The following is a 19,583-nucleotide window of genomic DNA, read 5'->3' as shown; positions in this document are numbered from 1 at the left end:
TTACCGACGGCCGTGGGTCGGTTGCGGACGTTTCTCGCTAGTATTGCTCTGCTTTTTTTTTCTTATTTTTTGTGCGTGTTCTAACAAAACGCATCAATTGTTTTTCTGGTGTGTTGATGCGTGTCGTATTTAATGTGAACGGGCAGTTTATAGAGGCGTTTAACTCTATCTGAATTAATTACGGGCAGAGTGCACATGTAAGACGGAATTAAACGCCTCTAAGGGTCTGCACTTGTTAACGTGTTAATACGTAACACGCAATAAAAGAAAGACGTGAATATAAGTTTTCTCTCTTTAGATCTTTATTTTGCAATTGTATAGATGCACTAATTTTCCATGCAACATTGTTCGCACGGAGCGTTTGCATCAGCCCTTGTGCAACGCAACCGTACAGTCCATGTGATCACGGCATGATAACGCTGACATATATAAATATAAAGACGGACGGCATTCCTGTTGGATCGGTTCCCTTCTTTCGGCCACTTCTCGTGCTCTTGGCCCTGTGCGCAGATGCGACGTTTTACCGTCGAGATGTTAGACTTGCATTTTTCTTCTGTCGGGAAAAACTGAAAGAAACAACAATGAATAATACTGTGAGAAAGGTAGACTATTTACTTGACCAGTTGCAGTTGCACAGACATGTCGCGTCTAGAAACTCTATTCACACAACTAAACAAAATAATTTTGTCGCTGCACAAATAAGAAAAACACTGCACTTACAATAAATGCGAGTGTGCTGAAATTCCGAGAAGTGCTTCAAGCTCCACAGCGCACAGACTAGATAATATGTGGAGAGAGGATGGATTTCGTTGTTGGCTATGTCACTGGAAAACAAATGGTACAATAAATAGAATAATGAGAACACAATCTTACCTTCAAAGCAGCCGCGGGCCAGTCACATATTGTGCAGTCGGCATTTACAGCACACCTGCGACCAAATTCAATGTGAAAAGCGATTGCGTGAGACTTTCGTAACCAAGCATGCATCTTACCAGAGTTCTTTTCAGTTGGCGAGAGCAGCGCAGCACGCTATTCACACTACAGTCCTTGTTGCAGGGTTCCCTAGAGAAAACGGCAAGATATGTCACGGTCTTACAATAAGATGCCACAAATAAAAAACAAGAAAATCTGACATATTTGCCCGTCAACGAAGTCTTGGGTCCACGGACAAATATAACCGCCGTTCGCCTGAACATTTCTGATCTGCCAGCTAGAAGAGACGACCAGATTGACGCATCAATTGTGCAAATAAAATTTGATTTTGTCGCTAGACAAAACTCACCATGCGATACAGCGAGGAAATAAAATGCCACTTACGAGTTCGCTTCAAATCCTCAGCAATGGGAGAAGGCCGCCTCCAGGATCAAGGCAAACGAAATGCCTCTGAGTGCTTGCCCGTCTCTGTGCAGTGTTTCAGCACCTCCTCGCTCGAAAGAGCTACAATTTGGCGGGAACTGACGCATGGAGCTTGCTCCCCCCCCCCCCCCCCCCCAGCGCTGTGACAAAGAAAAAAAAGAAAACGCGAGAGGTGCGGGGTCCGGCGCCCCGCTATGGTAGCCCCGCTGCACGCCCCGCCTCCCTCTTAACACGACGGAGACCGGCACATACCGTTCCTCCTTTCAGGCCTTGTCATTCTTTCTGGGAGAGAGATCTCACCACTTTTTTTTTTTTTCGGAGGAACGCACGTGTTGCTTATATCAGCTCTTTCGGGTGAGAAAAAAAGGAGCGGGAAATTTCAACTGAAGCACATGCCTGAACATTTTAGGGCAGCGCTAATGCGTGCAAGAAGCGGATCGAATTTGAATTGAACCGTTTTCGCTGTTAACACAAAATATCGTTGGTACTCTAACATTAAAACAAATTAACATGAAAACCATAAACTGAGCATCAAGTAGTAAGGGTGTCCGCAGAACTTTTTCCAGGGGGGGTGCATCAGCAGAGGGTGGGGGAGGAGGAGGGGGCATACAGCATAGGTAGCTTTTGTTTCATTGCCGTGACATGACCGGCAAGATTAGTCCATAGTAGTACGTAACGTGCAAAGTTGGCTGGTAATCCTGAATGATGTTTCACGCGGATATGCGGGACTGGAGTGTGCTAATCAAGCTGTGTAGCTTACTGCTACTGCACAGAAAATTATTATCCAAAATTCCAAGGGGGGCAGCTGCCCCCCCTTGCACCCCCCTCCGGACGCCCATTAGAAATTTTAAAACTCTTCAGTGTGTGCGGAGTATCGAATTCTGGCTCTGCAAGCGACGTATAGCTTATGACCGTAGAAATTATCGTATTTTTACGCTAATTTCGTGTTTATTTGGGCATAGATGATATTTTGAAATATTCGTATTAACGCATATGGGCTATTCCCGAAGACCGAATCAAGTATGACGATATTCGATTCGATATTCCAAATGTTCAATCTTCGCACACTTCTATATGTAACCATTATATCTGATGTCCTCCCTTTGTCATGCGGCTCGATCAGATCAATCATATATTTATATTCACGACAGTGCTAAAGCGTGAGCACCGTGCTAGCGTTCCAGAAGTGCCGAACTGTTCCACTTGAGCTCATAGACAAGGCGGAGGCGGGGATGATAATTTTCGGTGGACAGTTCAAAATCGTAGATATTTTAATAGAGCCTAGCGCGCTATAGTATCACGATCAAAATTAAATTTCTGCTCGGCACTCGCATTTGTTCCCATTTATTGCTGTTGTTCAACTCAAGTGCTTTGCATCTAATGCATGCAAAGGCGGTACGTTTTCTTGAGCTTCAAGCAGAAACCGTAAACGCTCAGTACACTTGAAAAGCACTCATGTCGTACCACTGTACATTGAGCATATAAGTGCTTCATCATAAGAGGTAGGGCTTGATCGGTACTCATGACAATGCGGCGGAGGATTCTCGGCGGCCCGATCGCTAAAGGTTGCGAAGTTTCTTGCGAAACAGGCGAAAAACTTCGACATTTAAATTCCGCCCCTAACCAACTCCGTAATTGTACCTTTTCCTAGTCAAATACTTAACGTGCACATCAGAAATATTCGGCTGGATTCGGGAATGCTGAGGCACAGCAAACATAACTTTAGTGCTGGGGTTATTGATTGGAGCAGAACTGCAAATGCGACATCATTCTTAGACAGATGGACATTTAATAAGCTGCAAGAACGCCAGATTTTAAGATCACTTGGCAATTCAGCTTTTCATATAATCAGTTAGAGCTTTCGCGCCCCTGAAACACGCAGCTGAAGTTTTCCAGCAAGGTTGTATAGTCCGCGAGATGTCTATTTCGCACGTTTCGTGTGACGAAATTAATATTTTGGGGGGCTCGCTATAAAGCAGCCAAAACCTTTCCGATGGGAGAAAGATTGAATTAATTCATTTTCAATAACCTTTATTACTAATAGATGGTGTAATATACGTGGTCGGTTACAATCAACGTGCCATTTGCGAACTATTTCAGTCAATTCTATACCGCAGCCCAATGGACCATTGTAAAGCCACATTAAAGATAAATTCGTGTGATTGCACTTTCTTATCCGTTATGTACTTCCTGGTGGCAAATACATTGATCTCCAGAGTGTTCAAATCTTGCGATTTCTCAAGGTTATAAAAATATTTTAACAATATGTCTCCAAACGAATAATTCTTCACAACGCCGACGAATTCCAACTTCCCTATTGAGTCAACGCATGCGCTCATCATTATGGCCATCGCATGTCTAGTCAGCATCCGAATAATAGCTTAACTTCAGTCAGTTCAGAGCAAAACTCGATGTTATTCCTTAGCCGGAAGTTTCCCTTATACGACGGTCATTGCTGTTTTCCTTGTTTGACCAAAGGACGTCATCGCGTTTGTAGCTGCACTACATGACTTATTCCTCAACATACTGCCCGAACGCGCTCGCGCTTGTTAGCTCGAAACCTAAATGTTGAATTTCAAAGTAAAATTGACCGGTGTTCAACTTGTCACTCGATCAGCGACGAATACTTTTCACCACGTCGCGTTATTTTGCTCTGCTTTCGATAACAACGGCGTTAGATTGATGAGCTCTGCTGACAAATCCTCATCACTCTATACAGCCGGTGTAAGGCTGGACAAATATATAAATCAATCTAACGGTGTCGAGCAGTGCACCTGGTCCCATGTGGTGCGTCGGCAAGGGACTTGATAATTAAGCTCTCATATGTGTAGAAACGTACTGTACGCTCACGTTGCGCAGACAGTCAGCCACACACATCGTCAACGGCACGTGAAGCGTCTACTATTAGCAATGTAATTTTATTACTTTTTTTCGTTTTTCATGCGAGGCACCGTCGACGGCAGATTACCGCGAGGCACTAGCTATACATTTGTCTAATGCGTCTTGAAATATAAAGCTACAGCGTCCATAGAATCATAGAAATATAAAGCTACAGCGTCCAGTTTTAAGCACGTGTTGCTCCTATGGATAATTATTATTCTGTGAAATAACGGAACTAGCGAACATTTTATTAACATTGATCCAACAGAACAGCAGTGTGCGTTGCGCGTTACCCGCCGCAAATGCTCCATTATATGCGATTCTTTTATACGTATGAGTAAGAAGATTAGACAAATCAGCGGAATGTTTCTCATGCATTTCCATGCATCATATTCGCTCGCTTATCTTTTTGTTTAGTATTTTCAAGACGTATAAAACGACCACAATGCGACTTCTGACTGGCATTGTTTCATATCTTGAGGCAGTGATATCCTAATTGTGCAGTATTTTAACTTCTTTATAATGTAGGTTACGGTGTACCTGCTTTGTCTTTTATTAAAAACAAGGGTTCATTTTTATTTGAAATGCTGTGCTAAAAAGATGAATGTCACAAACATATACAAGGCGACCTCTGACAAAGTGATGGGATAACAGAAACTTTTCAAATAGGCATATCGGGGAATATACCCATCGTAACTGTATAGTTCCCTGGTTTCAGCCAGAGCTTATTATCTGTGGGAGGTAAAGGTGTAACTACATTGCACAATAAAAAAAAAGATAAATTCGCTTTAACTTAATTGAAAATTTGTTGCTACCTAGACGTACACGCGTAAATTTTGACAAACGCAAGTCTTTAGCGGTGCTGTTTCGGACGTGTCCCATTTTCTTATCTTGGCGGCAAAAAGCACTGCTGGGCACTGACGGCGGGCCTGCAGATGTGCGGCTTCTTCGAAAGAGGAGGCGGCTCCACGCTGAGAAAGAAAACCGCAGAACAGCGGAAAAAAAGAAGTTTCCCTCTCCCCACCGGGACCTGCCGGGGCGCAGGCCGCCGTAGCGCATGTTTTTTTGCTTCTTTTTTTAAATGTGCTTTTCACTCCACGCTCTATACTGTAGAGCAGCGCGGTCCCTTCTGACCCTCTTCTTTCCCGCACTTTTCCGCCTCCTGCGTTTTATTTTTCACAGCACGAGTCTTCAGTGGATTGCCATTGCTATGTGTTCGTTCTAACAAACTTGAAAGAATATTTCTTGTTCGTGTATTGGTACTAAAATCTTACATTGCGGCCACGCCTTTTGATGAGTTTTTTTCACATAGCATATATGGTATTTCCGCTTGCCTGACTTATCCGTCAGCGAAAGATAAGAACTTTTACTCATTACATTGCGCAAATTACATAATAAAGGACTAGCTGTTAGAACTAAACACTGCGTCTCTCTATCCACAGACTGTTTGGGTGTGCAGCGCTGCTCGGGCAGCACGCAAAAATTTTCATGCTTCATGTTGTCTGTATACAGACGATGCTTCTTTTAGATTATACAGAATGGTTTTTAATGGCCGTTTTAGTTCAGAAATGACATAAATGTATTATGTGAGCTCGGTTTAATGCAAGCGGGTGAAATTACTTGCATGAAAAAGCAAAATAAATAATCGCCTATCTAAATAAAGTTCATTAATGACCTTAAAATTACACTGACTTACCTACTGCAACTGACTAACTGTAGCCACTGAGTTTGCAATAATTGGAATGAAATCTTACGATTTAATATTTATGCCATCAAAATTTAGGCAGAAGTTCACTGTTGCTTCAGTCACGTTTATTTTTGTAAGAATCAGTTTTAAGCATCGAACAACGACAAAAGCCTAGTTTAACGCCCATGTATATAAATACTGTCGCACACTTGGCGAATGATGGTCTCGAAAAAATCTTTAAAAGTAGATATGCACGCCTGGAGAAACCATGCACGAATGTAATGGCTCGCTATTATTTTTGTTTAGTCAATAATGTATTTGGATTGTTCGCACAGATAATCTCTACCACTTGGTGTAATCAGCTCAAGGACCACAAGTATGTTGTGTGTCACAGGTGATTTTTGTAATGTTTAAAAAATCACACTGTAGGAGTTGTTTACACTTCCTGCAGTGTATTTTATGCTACCCTAAAATAATACACGCTGTTCGAATCCTCTGCCGGCAACCAAGGCCGGCACGACGTGTTGCCGACTTGTCGCCCCGACAAGCGTTTGGCGCGCTCGGCGTTCACTCGGCCACCAACGGTGGTGCGAATCGTGCAGCCGACCAAGTGCCGACAAGCGTTTGGCGCGCTCGGCGTTCACTCGGCCACCGACGGTGGCGCGAATCGTGCAGCCGATCTAGTGCCGACGTAGCTGGCAGCGCACCTCCGGCCGACCCTTTTCGGATGTCTGGTGGCCAGTGAAGTCGGCTGCCGGCTATTTGCCAGTGATCAGCCAAACGTCGGCAGTCGGCCAGCGTTGCTTGGGATAACGTGAAGTGCATATATAAAGCCGCGTAAGTCCACCCAGATCGTGTGGTGCGGTGGCGTAGTGGTTACAGTGTCTGCTTGCCACGCGGTTGGCCTGGGTTCAAATCCCCGTGGTGGAGTGTGTGTTGATACATGATTAATGACTCTCTGCGCAGTGTTCTTGTGTTGTGTAAATGCATATTCATGAGTTGGAAGGCTGAAAAGAACAAAAGAAAAAGAGGAACACGGCACTGTCTCAAATGTAGAAGATTTTTTTTTTCTAAACATTTGCGAAAAGTACCACATATATTTCGACCGCATATTGAGCCATACATAAGCCGGACAGATTTGACCTGAAATACCGCTTAACCAAATCGACGGTATGCGTTACTTTAAGCGGTCACTTTTAAACGGCCTTCTGGCAACTAGATGGCCTCGCATATGGAAGAGCCGCATAAGAGCTGCTTAGCCAGAGGCCGCATAAAGAAGGACCGCATAAAAGAGCCGTATTATAGTAGGCCGCTTAGACAGCCATTTATAAGCGTCTAAAATTTGACCTACTTTCCGCCTTATATGCGTTGTTTTAAGCGGTCGTTTGCTAAGAGTGTAGCAACAGCGTTATAAGGCTCAGTTCACATCGCTTTCTCATTCGCTTGCCATATGCTTCGCATATAAGTGGACAACCCAAACGCGCTGTGAGGGGAGGAACGTCACTGTGCGTGGCATTGGCCGTTACTTAACCTACTGCAACTGAAGTTGCGAAGTGCCCACTGCGCGTCTGTCGCAACTTTGCCACCGCTCCCTCTTCTGATAAACTAAAGCTTTACAAACCCTTATTTCGACCAAAGCTTCAATACGCTACTTCTGTGTGGGACCCTGTGCGTGAAAAACTTCATAAGTGCCTTAGAACTTGTTCAGGATAGCTCGGCTCGTTTCATTCTAACTACAATCGCCCAGTTAGCGTACCAGCTATGAAAGCCATCCTTTCCCTTCCATCTCTAAGTACGCGTCGAAAATTCGCGCGCTTGAACTCGTTTCACGAGATACACTATCATTCTACTCTTCACGATACATCCATTCATCCACCGCAGTATATGTCCCATCGCATTGATCATCGCCATGAAGTTGCTGTTCCTTTTCTCCAAGCCGAAAACATTCTCCGAATCTTTTTCACCGCGCACAGCGATAGAGTGGAACCCACTGAAATCGCATCAGTAACCGGCAATCAACGTTTTCGCGATGCACAAACCAACGCTTTTTAAATAAAAGCCTGTTTTACCTTATTCTTATTATTATTCATTGTATTTGTTTTGCCCAATGCATGTATGTATTTATGTATGTATGTATGTATGTATTTTGTTCCCACCTCCTCTGTACTCCCTTAACCCTGAGGGGTAAATAAATAAAGTATGATCGAGCTATATATATATATATATATATATATATATATATATATATATATCAAGGAAAGAAGTGTTAATTTCAAGGGCTCGTTTTCTTTTGTTATACACAATATTAATGAGAACTAACAGACAATAATGCCAAGGAAAGTATAGGGGATGTTCTTAGTAATAAATGTAAGGTAATTGTGTGAATTTCTTTCTTCACAATTACCTTACATTTATTACTAAAAACATCCCCTATACTTTCCTTGGCATTATTGTCTGTTAGTTCTCATTAATATTGTGTATAACAAAAGAAAACGAGCCCTTGAAATTAACACCTCTTTCCTTCATTCATAGCGAGGGTCTCGTTCTGGCGGACTTGATGCTTTCAGGTGGTATGCGAGGGATTATTGGTCAGCTGCCAGCTCCTAATAAGTTCACGTGCTACGTGACGCCAACAAGGCAGAAAAAGAGTGTTCCACACTCGCCGTCGTGGCTACTGGCGGCGCTGACTGACGCTCCCACGTTTAAATGCACACATATACCCTATAAAGTGGACGGGGGGATGGCCGCCGCGGTAGCTCAGTTGGTAGAGCATCGGACGCGTTATTCGAAGGTCGCAGGTTCGGTCCCTGCCCGCGGCAAGCTATCTTATCGTCCACTTTTCTTTCTTCACAATTACCTTACATTTATTACTAAAAACATCCCCTATACTTTCCTTGGCATTGTCTGTTCGTTCTCATTAATATTGTGTATAACAAAAGAAAACGAGCCCTTGAAATTAACACTTCTTTCCTTCATTCATAGCGAGGGTCTCGTTCTGGCAGACTTGATGCTTTCAGGTGGTATGCGAGGGATTATTGGTCAGCTGCCAGCTCGTAATAAGTTCACGTGCTACGTGACGCCAACAAGGCAGAAAAAGAGTGTTCCACACTCGCCGTCGTGGCTACTGGCGGCGCTGACTGACGCTCCCATGTTTAAATGCACGCATATACCCTATAAAGTGGACGGGGGGATGGCCGCCGCGGTAGCTCAGTTGCTAGAGCATCGGACGCGTTATTCGAAGGTCGCAGGTTCGGTCCCTGCCCGCGGCAAGCTATCTTTTCGTCCACTTTTCTTTCTTCACAATTACCTTACATTTATTACTAAAAACATCCCCTATACTTTCCTTGGCATTATTGTCTGTTAGTTCTCATTAATATTGTGTATAACAAAAGAAAACGAGCCCTTGAAATTAACACTTCTTTCCTTCATTCATAGCGAGGGTCTCGTTCTGGCAGACTTGATGCTTTCAGGTGGTATACGAGGGATTATTGGTCAGCTGCCAGCTCCTAATAAGTTCACGTGCTACGTGACGCCAACAAGGCAGAAAAAGAGTGTTCCACACTCGCCGTCGTGGCTACTGGCGGCGCTGACTGACGCTCCCACGTTTAAATGCACACATATACCCTATAAAGTGGACGGGGGGATGGCCGCCGCGGTAGCTCAGTTGGTAGAGCATCGGACGCGTTATTCGAAGGTCGCAGGTTCGGTCCCTGCCCGCGGCAAGCTATCTTTGCGTCCACTTTTCTTTCTTCACAATTACCTTACATTTATTACTAAAAACATCCCCTATACTTTCCTTGGCATTATTGTCTGTTAGTTCTCATATATATATATATATATATATATATATATATATATAGATATATATGATTCTATTGAATGTAGGGACAATATTTAGTAATACGTTACGTTCAACAGTAATAGCGACAAAACTTGCCCTTGTTTGTTTTCTTTTCCTTCTTCTTTTCTGAGCAGTTTATCTAGAATTGCGGTATAACCAGTCTTAAAGAGGATCACGCTTTCTATACTTAGATAAAGAATCCTAAAAAAAGGAGGGGGAGGGAGGGGTGGTCAGCATGTAGGCTCCACGGTAATCGCCGACTTCTCGCAGTGCACACAATAAACTTTTTCAGCGTGGTCGGAAAACGCTGCCGATCGGTAGTCGAGGCTCCTGAGAACATGTGAGCATAATATTATATATAGCGTAGCACGTGGCCTGGAATTTACGGTCAATTTTTGGGATATGTGTCGTCTACAGTTGAGATGTGTCATCTACAGCGAGGTCCATCAAGTTGTTTTCCGCTTCAGATGTAGCGACGAAGGCGCCGGAAAAGCGTCGGTGGGAGGAGCAATCGCGCGCTCGACGAGGCGGTGGCGCCCTCTTTCTACGCGGCGCGGGTGTCGGCTGCATGTTTCCGAAGCATTCTTAGCGAGTTTAAGTTAATTATTGCGATTAATTCTGAGTTATTTTTGTTAATTATAATATTTTACACCTTGTTCGTCGATTTTAACGCGCTTTTGAGCATTGCTAGCCTTGTTTTATAGGTCTGTATTGACCACTCGATTTTGAGCGTGATCACGCCGCATGAGATATATGGCGACAAGCCGGGACTCTTAAAATGCTACGCACTTACAAAAAAAGTGCTCAATATCATTATGTGCGCTGACTAACGGATGTAGCTTCTTGCTCCCTCGTCATACCTCCTGTAGACGCTACGGTATTAGCGGGTACAGAAGAACTGAGCCAGGAGCCATCGTGTCGCTATGATAGAACGTGTTCTCACTTCCTCTTCTTTGCCATTTCTGGCTGGCTGCGTTTATTGTTTTCTACATCCTGCCCCGCCCCAGAAGTAGTAGGCATTTTCCGTCTTGTGTCTTGACGGTGTAAGCCCGCACCAGATCATCACGACCGAGGTGCACTTCCAATATTCGACCTAGCTTCCAAAAACACCGATTCTTCTTGTAGTCGCACGACATCGTCTACCGTTAAACTTCGGTTAGATCCTTGCGGATACCGATGCAGAGACCGCAATTCCAGGAGATACTCCTTTCTCCATCTTTGCCACAGATGATTCAACAGCCTCTGACGATACTCCAGCTTCCGGATAACACCATTCCTAGTAGTCAGTGGCCAGGTTGAAGTTTCACATAGGTCAGGTTCCGGATGAGCCAGGATTGAACTCCCGATGAGAAATTGAGCCGGGCACACCGGTGACGGTTCTCCTGCCTGCGTGTACGTATATGTCAAAGGACGAGAGTTGATCACAGCTTCGACTTCTAGAAGTAATGTCATCAACTCTTCGCTTCCTAGACTGCTTTTTCCCAAGAACTTTTGAAGAGCTGACTTGATCGATCGGATGAGCCTTTCCCACCAGCCACCCCACCACGGGGCGTTGGGCACAATGAATTTCCACGATATTCGACGGTTGGCGAGAAATGTCGCAAACGGGGATCCACTTATAAGTTTCCCTATGTCCCGCAGCTCTTTGCTTGCCTTCTTGAACGTCAACGCGTTGTCAGAGTAAACTGTTCGAGGCACTCCCCTACGAGCAAAAAACCTCCTGAAGGCAAGAATGAAACTGTCCGCTGAGAGGCAGTCTGCCAGTTCCAGATGTACCGCTCTTGTTGTTGCGCAGGTAAATAACACAATGCAAACCTTGGTACACTGGGCCTCACGCTTGTTGAATTTCACATACAACGGGCCTGCAAAATCGACTCCGACAACTTCAAACGGGTGAGACATAGTAGCTCGATCTTTTGGCAATGGGGCATGTTCCACATTAATGGGCTTCCTTCGGAATCGTTTGCAGAGGTAACAGTTGTGGATCAATTTCTTTGTCTTCTGGCGTGCATGAATAATCCACAACCGCTCACGAAGTATTGTCAGTGTAGCTGATACACCGCCATGTAAAGCACGGCAATGCGCTTCCATGATCACTAGTCCTCGTGAAGTCATGGTTCTGAGGCAAAATCAGTGGATGTTTTTCTTGAACTGAGAGTTGCGCTCTCTGTAGGAGTCCAGGAACATGAAGTTGTCCTTCTGTATCCAAAAATGGATACAGGTCATGAAGAATAGACCGTCTTGAGATCTCAAGTCCGTTGGACAGTTGCCCCATTTCTTGAGAGAAAGCTTCTCGCTGAGCTCTTATTATCCAGAACTTCTCGGCCAAATTCAGCTCTTCTGCGACAATAGGCCCCGTATGTGGTTCTGGTGCGCGCCGTGTTCTTTCCATAAATCTTGTAACTAACGCCGTAACACGAAGAAGCCTGGTCAAGCTTCTGTACTTCTTGACGTTTATGACATCTTCAAGTGGTTCTTGTATGTGTAGAAGTAGTTCTGTCTGAGGAACTTCTTGTTCGTTGTCATTTTCTGGAACGCCAACCGGATTTTGTTCGACCGGCCAAGTGGTTTCGGGCTGAATCAAACATTCTGGGCCGTTCCACCATCTGAGGCATTCCCGAAGCGCTGCTGCTGATAATCCCCGTGTAATATAATCAGATGGATTCTCCTCTCCAGGACAATAACGCCATTGATGTCTGTCGGTACAGTCAGCTATCTCAGCCACTCTGTTTCTCACAAAAGGGCTGAGTTTATCTTGTTGTGCACGAATCCAGCTCAGCACAATTGTAGAGTCTGACCACATGATGTTTGCGAACTGTTACGGTGTCCCATGCCTTCCTGAGGTACTTTAGTAGTCTCGCTCCTACAATAGCACCCATTAGTTCCAACTTTGGCATTGTCAAGGATTTTATGGGTGCCACTCGAGACTTTGCTACGATGATCTTCGTACCACAACGGCCATTGAGGTCCACTGTTCTAAGGTATGCGCATGCTCGATATGCCCTTGGACTAGCGTCAACGAAGATATGGACTTGCGTCGTGGTGACTTCTGCTTTCGGATGACTCATGACGTAGCGTGGTATCTTAATAAGGCATAGCTGAGCAACTTCAGAACACCATTCTTTCCATGCCTTCTCGATTTCAATAGGTAACTTGGAATCCCATGCTGTCCGTAACAACCATAGCTTCTGGAATAAGATTTTCGCAGTTACCGTGAAAGGCGAAAGAATACCGAGAGGGTCGAATATTCTGGAAGCTGTTCTTAAGATGGTCCGCTTCGTGTTCTCCTTCCCCGAAAGCAGGAACTGCGTGACAGACTTTGAAGAACATGCCAAGTAATCTTCTTCGGTGTTCCAGAGCATACCTAGAACCATTGCTGAAGTACTGTCAAAGCCTTCCACACACTCTTCGTTATTCGAGAAAACTTCCCGGAGCTGAGTGTCATTTGTCTTCCACTTCCGCAGGTTCATTGCAGTGTCTTCCAAGATCGACCTTGCCTTGTTGTACACGTCTAAGCCTTCGTCAAAACTATCGGCTCCTATCAGCAAGTCGTCCACATAGAAACTCTGCTTCAGTGTTCGAGCCAATGTTCTTTGTTCTCCGCCAACGTTGTCCAGGTGGCGATGTATCGTTGCCATCAGCAGGAAAGGGCTTGATGCCGATCCAAATGGTACACGTGTCATTCGCCATTCGACTATGCTGTCATTTACACCACGGGGCACGTTCTCAAACCACAGAAACCGAAAGGCATCTCGGTCCGGTTCCTGTATTTCTATCTGCAGGAAAGCTTTCTCGATATCGGCGTTGATGGCTATCGGGTAGCATCGAAAACGAAGAAACACTTGAAGCAGATCAGGATTAAGGTTGGTTCCTTTGTCCAAACAGTCGCTGAGTGACATGTATCCTTTGACATGCGATGACGCGTCGAACACTACTCGCAATTTTGTGGTCAGCGAGTCTTCTCGTACAACCTCGCGATGCGGCATATAGTACACGGTATTATCAGCGTTTCGGTCCGGCACCGCTTCAGCATGTCCCATTTGCAAGTATTGACGTATTGTCGTGTCATATTTCTCTGTTAAGCCACCATGCTGAGAGAGCCTTTTGACGAGCTTGTGAAGCCGGTTGATTGCTGTGTCACGGTTGTCGCCTAGAAGATGCTTGCGATCTTCTTTCCATGGTAGTGCCACCGAGTAGCGGCCGCCAGAATTCCTAACGGTCTCCTTAAACTGTAGAAGGTTCCGGTCGGAGAGACATTCGCTGGAGTCAGTAATGCCCATAGAGTCCAGTCGCCAGAAGGACTGTAGGATTTCTGCTGTCGATTCCTCTTCTGCTGCATCAACACGCAGGACGCTGACAAGGAGATGAGTTCCACAGTCCAAAAGGGTCTTGTGGCTAATAGGTCCCTGTACTGTCCAACCAAATATTGTCTCCATTGCTACTAGACCTGGAACGTCTGGACTTCGGACAACTTCGCCGGTGATTACTTGCCACATATAGTCCGAACCTATTAGCAAACCGATTCCGGTGTCTCTTGCGTCCTTAGGCCAGTAGTCGTTCGCGAGCAACTTTCCTTGTCCTCTTAATTCTTGAATAAATATGTTGTTCGCTGACGGTACAGTCACATCGTGGCAAATGGCAGGGACGACTACAGCTTCTATGCGAATGTCAGCCTTGTTGTACCTGTTTGGAAGCTGTATTTCAACCACGTTCCGCTTTCTGGTGCTGAAGAGCAAGTGCTTCCGAAGGTATTCAGTGCCAACCATATCTGTCTGACCACCTTCAGACTAAGCATACGTGCCACATCTTCCTTGATGAAACTTCTTTGGCTTCCTCCATCCAGAATCCATCGAACGCATTGCCTCCTGTCTTTGTTGGCCAATTCAGTGCGGAATGTCTGTAGGTACACCGCGTTGTCCTTAGGTGGTTGTCCAGTGGACGATTCGTTATTGCAGGACGAAAGAGCGTTCGAAGAAACACACACCGTGGCGCTTCCTGATGGGCCTGTCGTCGTCGAAACCTCCGGTAATTGGGGTCGCACATACTTGAGGCGTGTCTTCCGCGGCAGGAACTGCAGGTGAGCTTGACGCGACAATCCTTCGCTCTGTGACCTTTTGACGTGCAGCGAAAGCACCGGTTATCATTGTCAGCTGCTCCTTCTTGACCGCCAGAGGGATATCCGCAATGCAACTTCGCGTCCCATGCTGATCACTACGGCAGAAGACGCATTTGAACCTTGCGATAGACGTGGTCTGCAAAACTGATGCCGCCGGGATGCTACTATGCCTCCGGTCCAAGCGATCGTCCAAAGGAGGCCTCTGACGTGGCAGTGCGTGCTGTTCTCTGCTTTCGAGCTCCACACGCATGAACAGTAAAAGGTCGTTCAGCTCGGCATCAGAGGCACTTGACGCATCTGCTGGTGAACCCGACGAAGAGACTTGAGCAGCACGTACGTCAGATGACTGTGTCAAGGCGCGGTGTCGTTTTTCTCGAGTGAAGGAGAGACTGATGTCACGTGGTAGAGCCTGCTGCAAGATGTCGACGAGCATAGCTGAATATGTCAGAGTAGGCACGTTCAGGGCTCCAAGGCAGCGAATATTCAGTTGCGTGGCATCATACAATCTTCGAAAACCGCGGATGTCGTTGGTTGATGTCACGTTCGGAAGATTCCTCAGTGCGTCAGATGATGCTGAATAATCGTTGTTTTGTCGCCGAATCGTTCCTTCAACATAGCCACAGCGTCGGCGTAACATGATTCAGTCGTGGGCAAACCCACGATCGCTGCTGCTGCGTCACCGGCTAGGAAACTCTTCAGGTAATAGAATTTAGTGGAAGGCGTCAGGTCGTTGTTGAGATGAACAACTTGTTCGAATTGCTCCCAAAAGCCTGTCCACTGCGCGATGTCACCTCTGAACGTTGGATATGCAGCTGAGGTAACCGGGGCGACATGAATCTTGCGGGAGCCTCATTTCTGAAAGCTGGTTCTTCTGTGCTTTCACCACTGGGAGCTTGAGCATGGCCGTTCCGATCTCTCTCCATTTGGGATATTCGGCATTGTAGCTCAGCAAGGATGCCAGCGGCTTCATCCGGGTATTCAGCTATAGCTGTATATTCCTGTTCGATATTTTCTGTCGGAATATACTGCTCATATAACTCGTCGATTTGAGACAGCTCTCGTTGCTAGCCGCGAGTCGTTCCTTTACAGCTGAGAGCTTCACGATCTCGACGTCAGCGGAGCCAAGCAAGAGTCGCGCTTCTTGAATATCTTCGTGTTCTGCGCGCGTCGTGCAGATCGCTTGCCTTTTAGTCCATCCATTGGGCGAACAATGCTGCTGACCGAAGTCGTTGTACCAAACGCCGATCTTCGCATCTACGATCCGTCGATTCCTCACCGCGCCCGCAACGCGAGCGAGAGTAGATTCCTGGTCGCCGTGCGTAGAAGGAAGGCGCATCCGCACGGGGGTTTTCGGCACCAAATGTAGACGCTACGGTATTAGCGGGTACAGAAGAACTGAGCCAGGAGCCATCGTGTCGCCATGATAGAACGTGTTCTCACTTCCTCTTCTTCTTTGCCTTTTCTGGCTGGCTGCGTTATGTTTTCTACACCCTCCCCCACGCGTAGCTTTAGAGCGCATCGCTGTACGAAAAGAGAGAGGAAGCACTTAATGCGTGCGACGGAGTCCCTGTCACTCCACTCGTACTTGACGGCAACATTTTTGCGGCTGTCGATTCGTGAGGCAATCAACTCCTTTAATGAAGCCATCCGACGATTGCTTGGAAAAAGTGTTGCTGGAGCCCTTTTAATATTTTTAATAATTAACTTTAATAATTAATTTAATGATTAATAAATTCAGGGAAAAGAACGGCGCGATGTCACCCCTAGGGCGAAAGGCGCAGCTCTGTGAACAGCAGACTCGGTGGGAGGCCATGGTGCACCGATACCGAGCAGCTTCATGAGGTCATCTGTCCAGTTACTTTCAAGGATGAACCCATGAATCAGAACTCGTGAACATCTCTCAAACCTTCCTTTATACTTGACGACCTTCTGCTGCATTTTGCTAGAGCACCCAGACCAGATCCACTGAAAGGCCCTGTATATACGCAATGTGACCTGCCAGCTAGATCCCGTGCGGCTGGCAGGCTCACTAAGGCAATCTGTGGCCACTGAGCCTCTAGGCCAGCGTCTGGTATATACAAAGCCAAGAGGCTGCATTAGGCATCACCAGATGGAGCGATACTCCTTATAAGGTGGCACATCTACATGGGCCAGTCTCCAGACCTTCTGCCAAATGTTCTCAAACCTGGACACCATTTTGCTCCCGCAGTTTCCTCCCACACATTCCGTAATGTCATTTATGGCCCAAGTCAGCTTCCCATGTGGAACAGCCAAACTGCACTTCACCGAGCACGGCCTATGCCACAGTACTGCAAGATGAGCCTTTCTCCTCGAGACCACTTGGGTTGCCACCCTGAATGGCTAAAAAGCAGCACTGCTGCACATCCATAAATTCAGCTGTCACAATATTTCACTTTGCTACCACTAGCGCAGGCCGCATGATTTAAGTGTAGGGTAAGTGCTCAATGGGTGTAAATGCCTACAGAAGTTCTGCATCATAAGGCCAAAAGTACACACCAATGCTCAGAAATTCTGGCAGTGTCTCAATTTCAGGAAACGTACTTGCCATACAATGGGTGACTTTCTAGCATTATCAAACCTTTAAAAATGTCAGCGGATGTTGAGAACTGATAATTATGCATTATACCTTATGATTCTGAAGAATGATTCATGCCGATTATCATGCATTTATTCTCAAGCTAAGGATTGGAGTGGTGAACGCCACTGTAAGGTTCTGTCAGCAATGCAGTGTAACCTCCCACGAAGCGAACTGTACGACTGAGCTTGTTGGCAAGTGATTGAGAAAAAATAGCTTCATCCAATGGTGCACTGTTTCGTTCACCTAAATAACGACCATATGTGTCATTGTGTTTTCAGCAATCTAATGTTCATTGATAGGCTCTGCCAGCAGGGTAGTGAAAGTTCCTTTAAATGCACTAGTGGTCGGTACCATGATGCAGATATCCTTAATTGAAACAGAATAACAAGCCATGAGCTGCTGCACTGTGTGGTACTTTCCAGTGCCTCTGCCTCCTGATGAACTCCAGGATCCTGAACATTCTTCAAACAGCGCAATGACGACGCGGACGAAGAGAAAAAGAACCACAAACCACAGCGCTTCGTCCTCATCGTCGTTACACTGTTTGAAGAATGTTCAAGTACGGTCACCAACTAGCCCAGCTTTTAATCCTTCTCCAGGATCGCTTGTTTCTACTCAGGCCCATAAGCACTTTTCAGCCCTGCACCCTAATCGTTTGTAGATTTTTTGGAGACCACTAATGTCTGATCCCAGCTCTTCCACATAAGCACTGGATGCACATTAAACTGGTGCGACAGATAAATATTGATATCGCCCAATGGTGCAAACTTTGTCTTAAAATGTCAGTTTAAGACGTGCTGAACATGACTGATTACCTAAAGTTATTTCTGCATACCTTTTAAAGCACCTCGCTCAATCAAAGATGCATGATAGTTTGCCCATCATTCCGACTTTTTTTTTTCCAAGAACATAACCAAGACTAGCAGTGTTACCCGAAATGAGAGCATTGCTTCTTTATTCTAGAGTGCCCTTCACAGACAAGCCTCAAGTATCTACATCGACATCGTCGGCCAAGTTCTTGCGAATGACCATCTTGGCTTCAGTCAATACTGTGAGCAGTGATCGCAATACAGCATGGTCATGCATGTGGTGCAGTTCAGAAGCAACTTTTTTTGCCCGAGTTCTGGTTTGGGACATCTGTACACGGAAGGCTGTTGTGGGTCCGAAGCAACATCTTTTGCATCACTTTTTCCCAGTGATTTGCTACATTGCTCTGAGCATATTGACCCTGTTACTGATTGAAAGAGTGTGTCCAGTTTTCCTCAAAGACCGCAACTGACTCCAATGTGTTCAATGCTCAGTCAAGTGAGCTTGTACTGGCCCAAAAAATCTGGGCCTTCATCTCTGTGAAACATTTCTCAGCCAAGACTTTGACAAGCTCCAAGAGGCTAGGCTGGCCACAATTCTTTGTCAAGTAAAGCCTCAGCTCTGCCCCATTGTTATTGTCAAAAGGAAGGTCAAGTTGGTGCATTTTAACCCACTTTTCTTTAATCGAGAGCCAGTGAGTGATGTACTTTTGCAACTTCTCGTTTTGTAGATAGTAATGTGACTGATCCAAACGGGCAATTGCCATCCCGAGTTCCTCCTCATTCTTGCTGTCTGCTATCCGACCTAGCAGATCCTTCACATGAAAGACATCAGCAACATCATTTTCTTTCCTTGAGAGCCATTCATGCCAGGCCTGTTTTCTGTGATAATCATAGAAGATGGTGCGCCCACAGGGAAAAGCATTGGAAATAGCGGCAATCTCGGCCTCGTTGCAGTCACTCTCCAGAACCTTGGGTTCACATCAGGATTCCAAGCTCTCCAAACACTCAATGCTTCGCCAATGCACCTCGGCCGTTTCAAATTGGACAACAAAAGCGCCTACCACCGCGTAGCAGCTGGGTGTCTTCATCATGATGAAGAATAGTGGAAGTGCACATTCGGTTGTCTTGTAGGTTGCAACAAGGGACAAGACATCACTATTGTATTTTTGCAAACAGTTCTTTCATGAAATCAGTCTGGATGCAAAACAGTAGCGTTTCCTGGCACTCCTGTGCCACAGACTCTAGAATGTCATGTTCAGTTTGATCCTGCGGTGTTTGAACTGGCTGGTGTCCTC

General features: G+C 45.8%; 1 protein-coding gene and 1 long non-coding RNA gene across 3 annotated transcripts; both read right to left on the bottom strand.

The window, feature by feature from the left end:
• Nucleotides 1–148: 148 nt before the first annotated feature.
• Nucleotides 149–1,659, bottom strand: LOC125758126 (uncharacterized). Of its 2 annotated transcripts, XR_007415886.1 has the most exons (6): nucleotides 1,318–1,659; nucleotides 1,134–1,210; nucleotides 993–1,062; nucleotides 874–928; nucleotides 721–777; nucleotides 149–566 (listed from the first exon to the last, which is right to left on the bottom strand). It is a non-coding gene; the product is annotated as an uncharacterized LOC125758126 (long non-coding RNA). The 2 variants fall into 2 exon arrangements; XR_007415885.1 differs by having other exon boundaries at nucleotides 721–1,062.
• A 10,235-nt stretch (nucleotides 1,660–11,894) lies between these two features.
• On the bottom strand, nucleotides 11,895–14,200 carry LOC119391742 (uncharacterized). Its single transcript, XM_037659395.1, has 2 exons — nucleotides 13,262–14,200; nucleotides 11,895–11,963 (listed from the first exon to the last, which is right to left on the bottom strand). Exons 1-2 carry the CDS (start codon nucleotides 14,198–14,200, stop codon nucleotides 11,895–11,897), a joined length of 1,008 nt encoding a protein of 335 aa, XP_037515323.1.
• Between the last annotated feature and the right edge of the window lie 5,383 nt (nucleotides 14,201–19,583).

This window comes from Rhipicephalus sanguineus, chromosome 4 (assembly GCF_013339695.2).
Source record: "Rhipicephalus sanguineus isolate Rsan-2018 chromosome 4, BIME_Rsan_1.4, whole genome shotgun sequence".
In the NCBI taxonomy this organism is placed as follows: domain Eukaryota; kingdom Metazoa; phylum Arthropoda; class Arachnida; order Ixodida; family Ixodidae; genus Rhipicephalus; species Rhipicephalus sanguineus.
The sequence above is the reverse complement of the archived record's forward strand: the minus strand, read 5'-3'. Positions and strand labels throughout refer to the sequence as shown.

Excerpts from the sequence above, each read along its gene's own strand:
- LOC119391742 (XM_037659395.1), bottom strand. The coding sequence starts at position 14,200 with ATGGAGACAATATTTGGTTGGACAGTACAGGGACCTATTAGCCACAAG. Across the intron at positions 11,964-13,261 it reads GCTTAGACGTGTACAACAAG|AAGGACAACTTCATGTTCCT; the intron begins GCAAGGTCGATC and ends TTTTGGATACAG.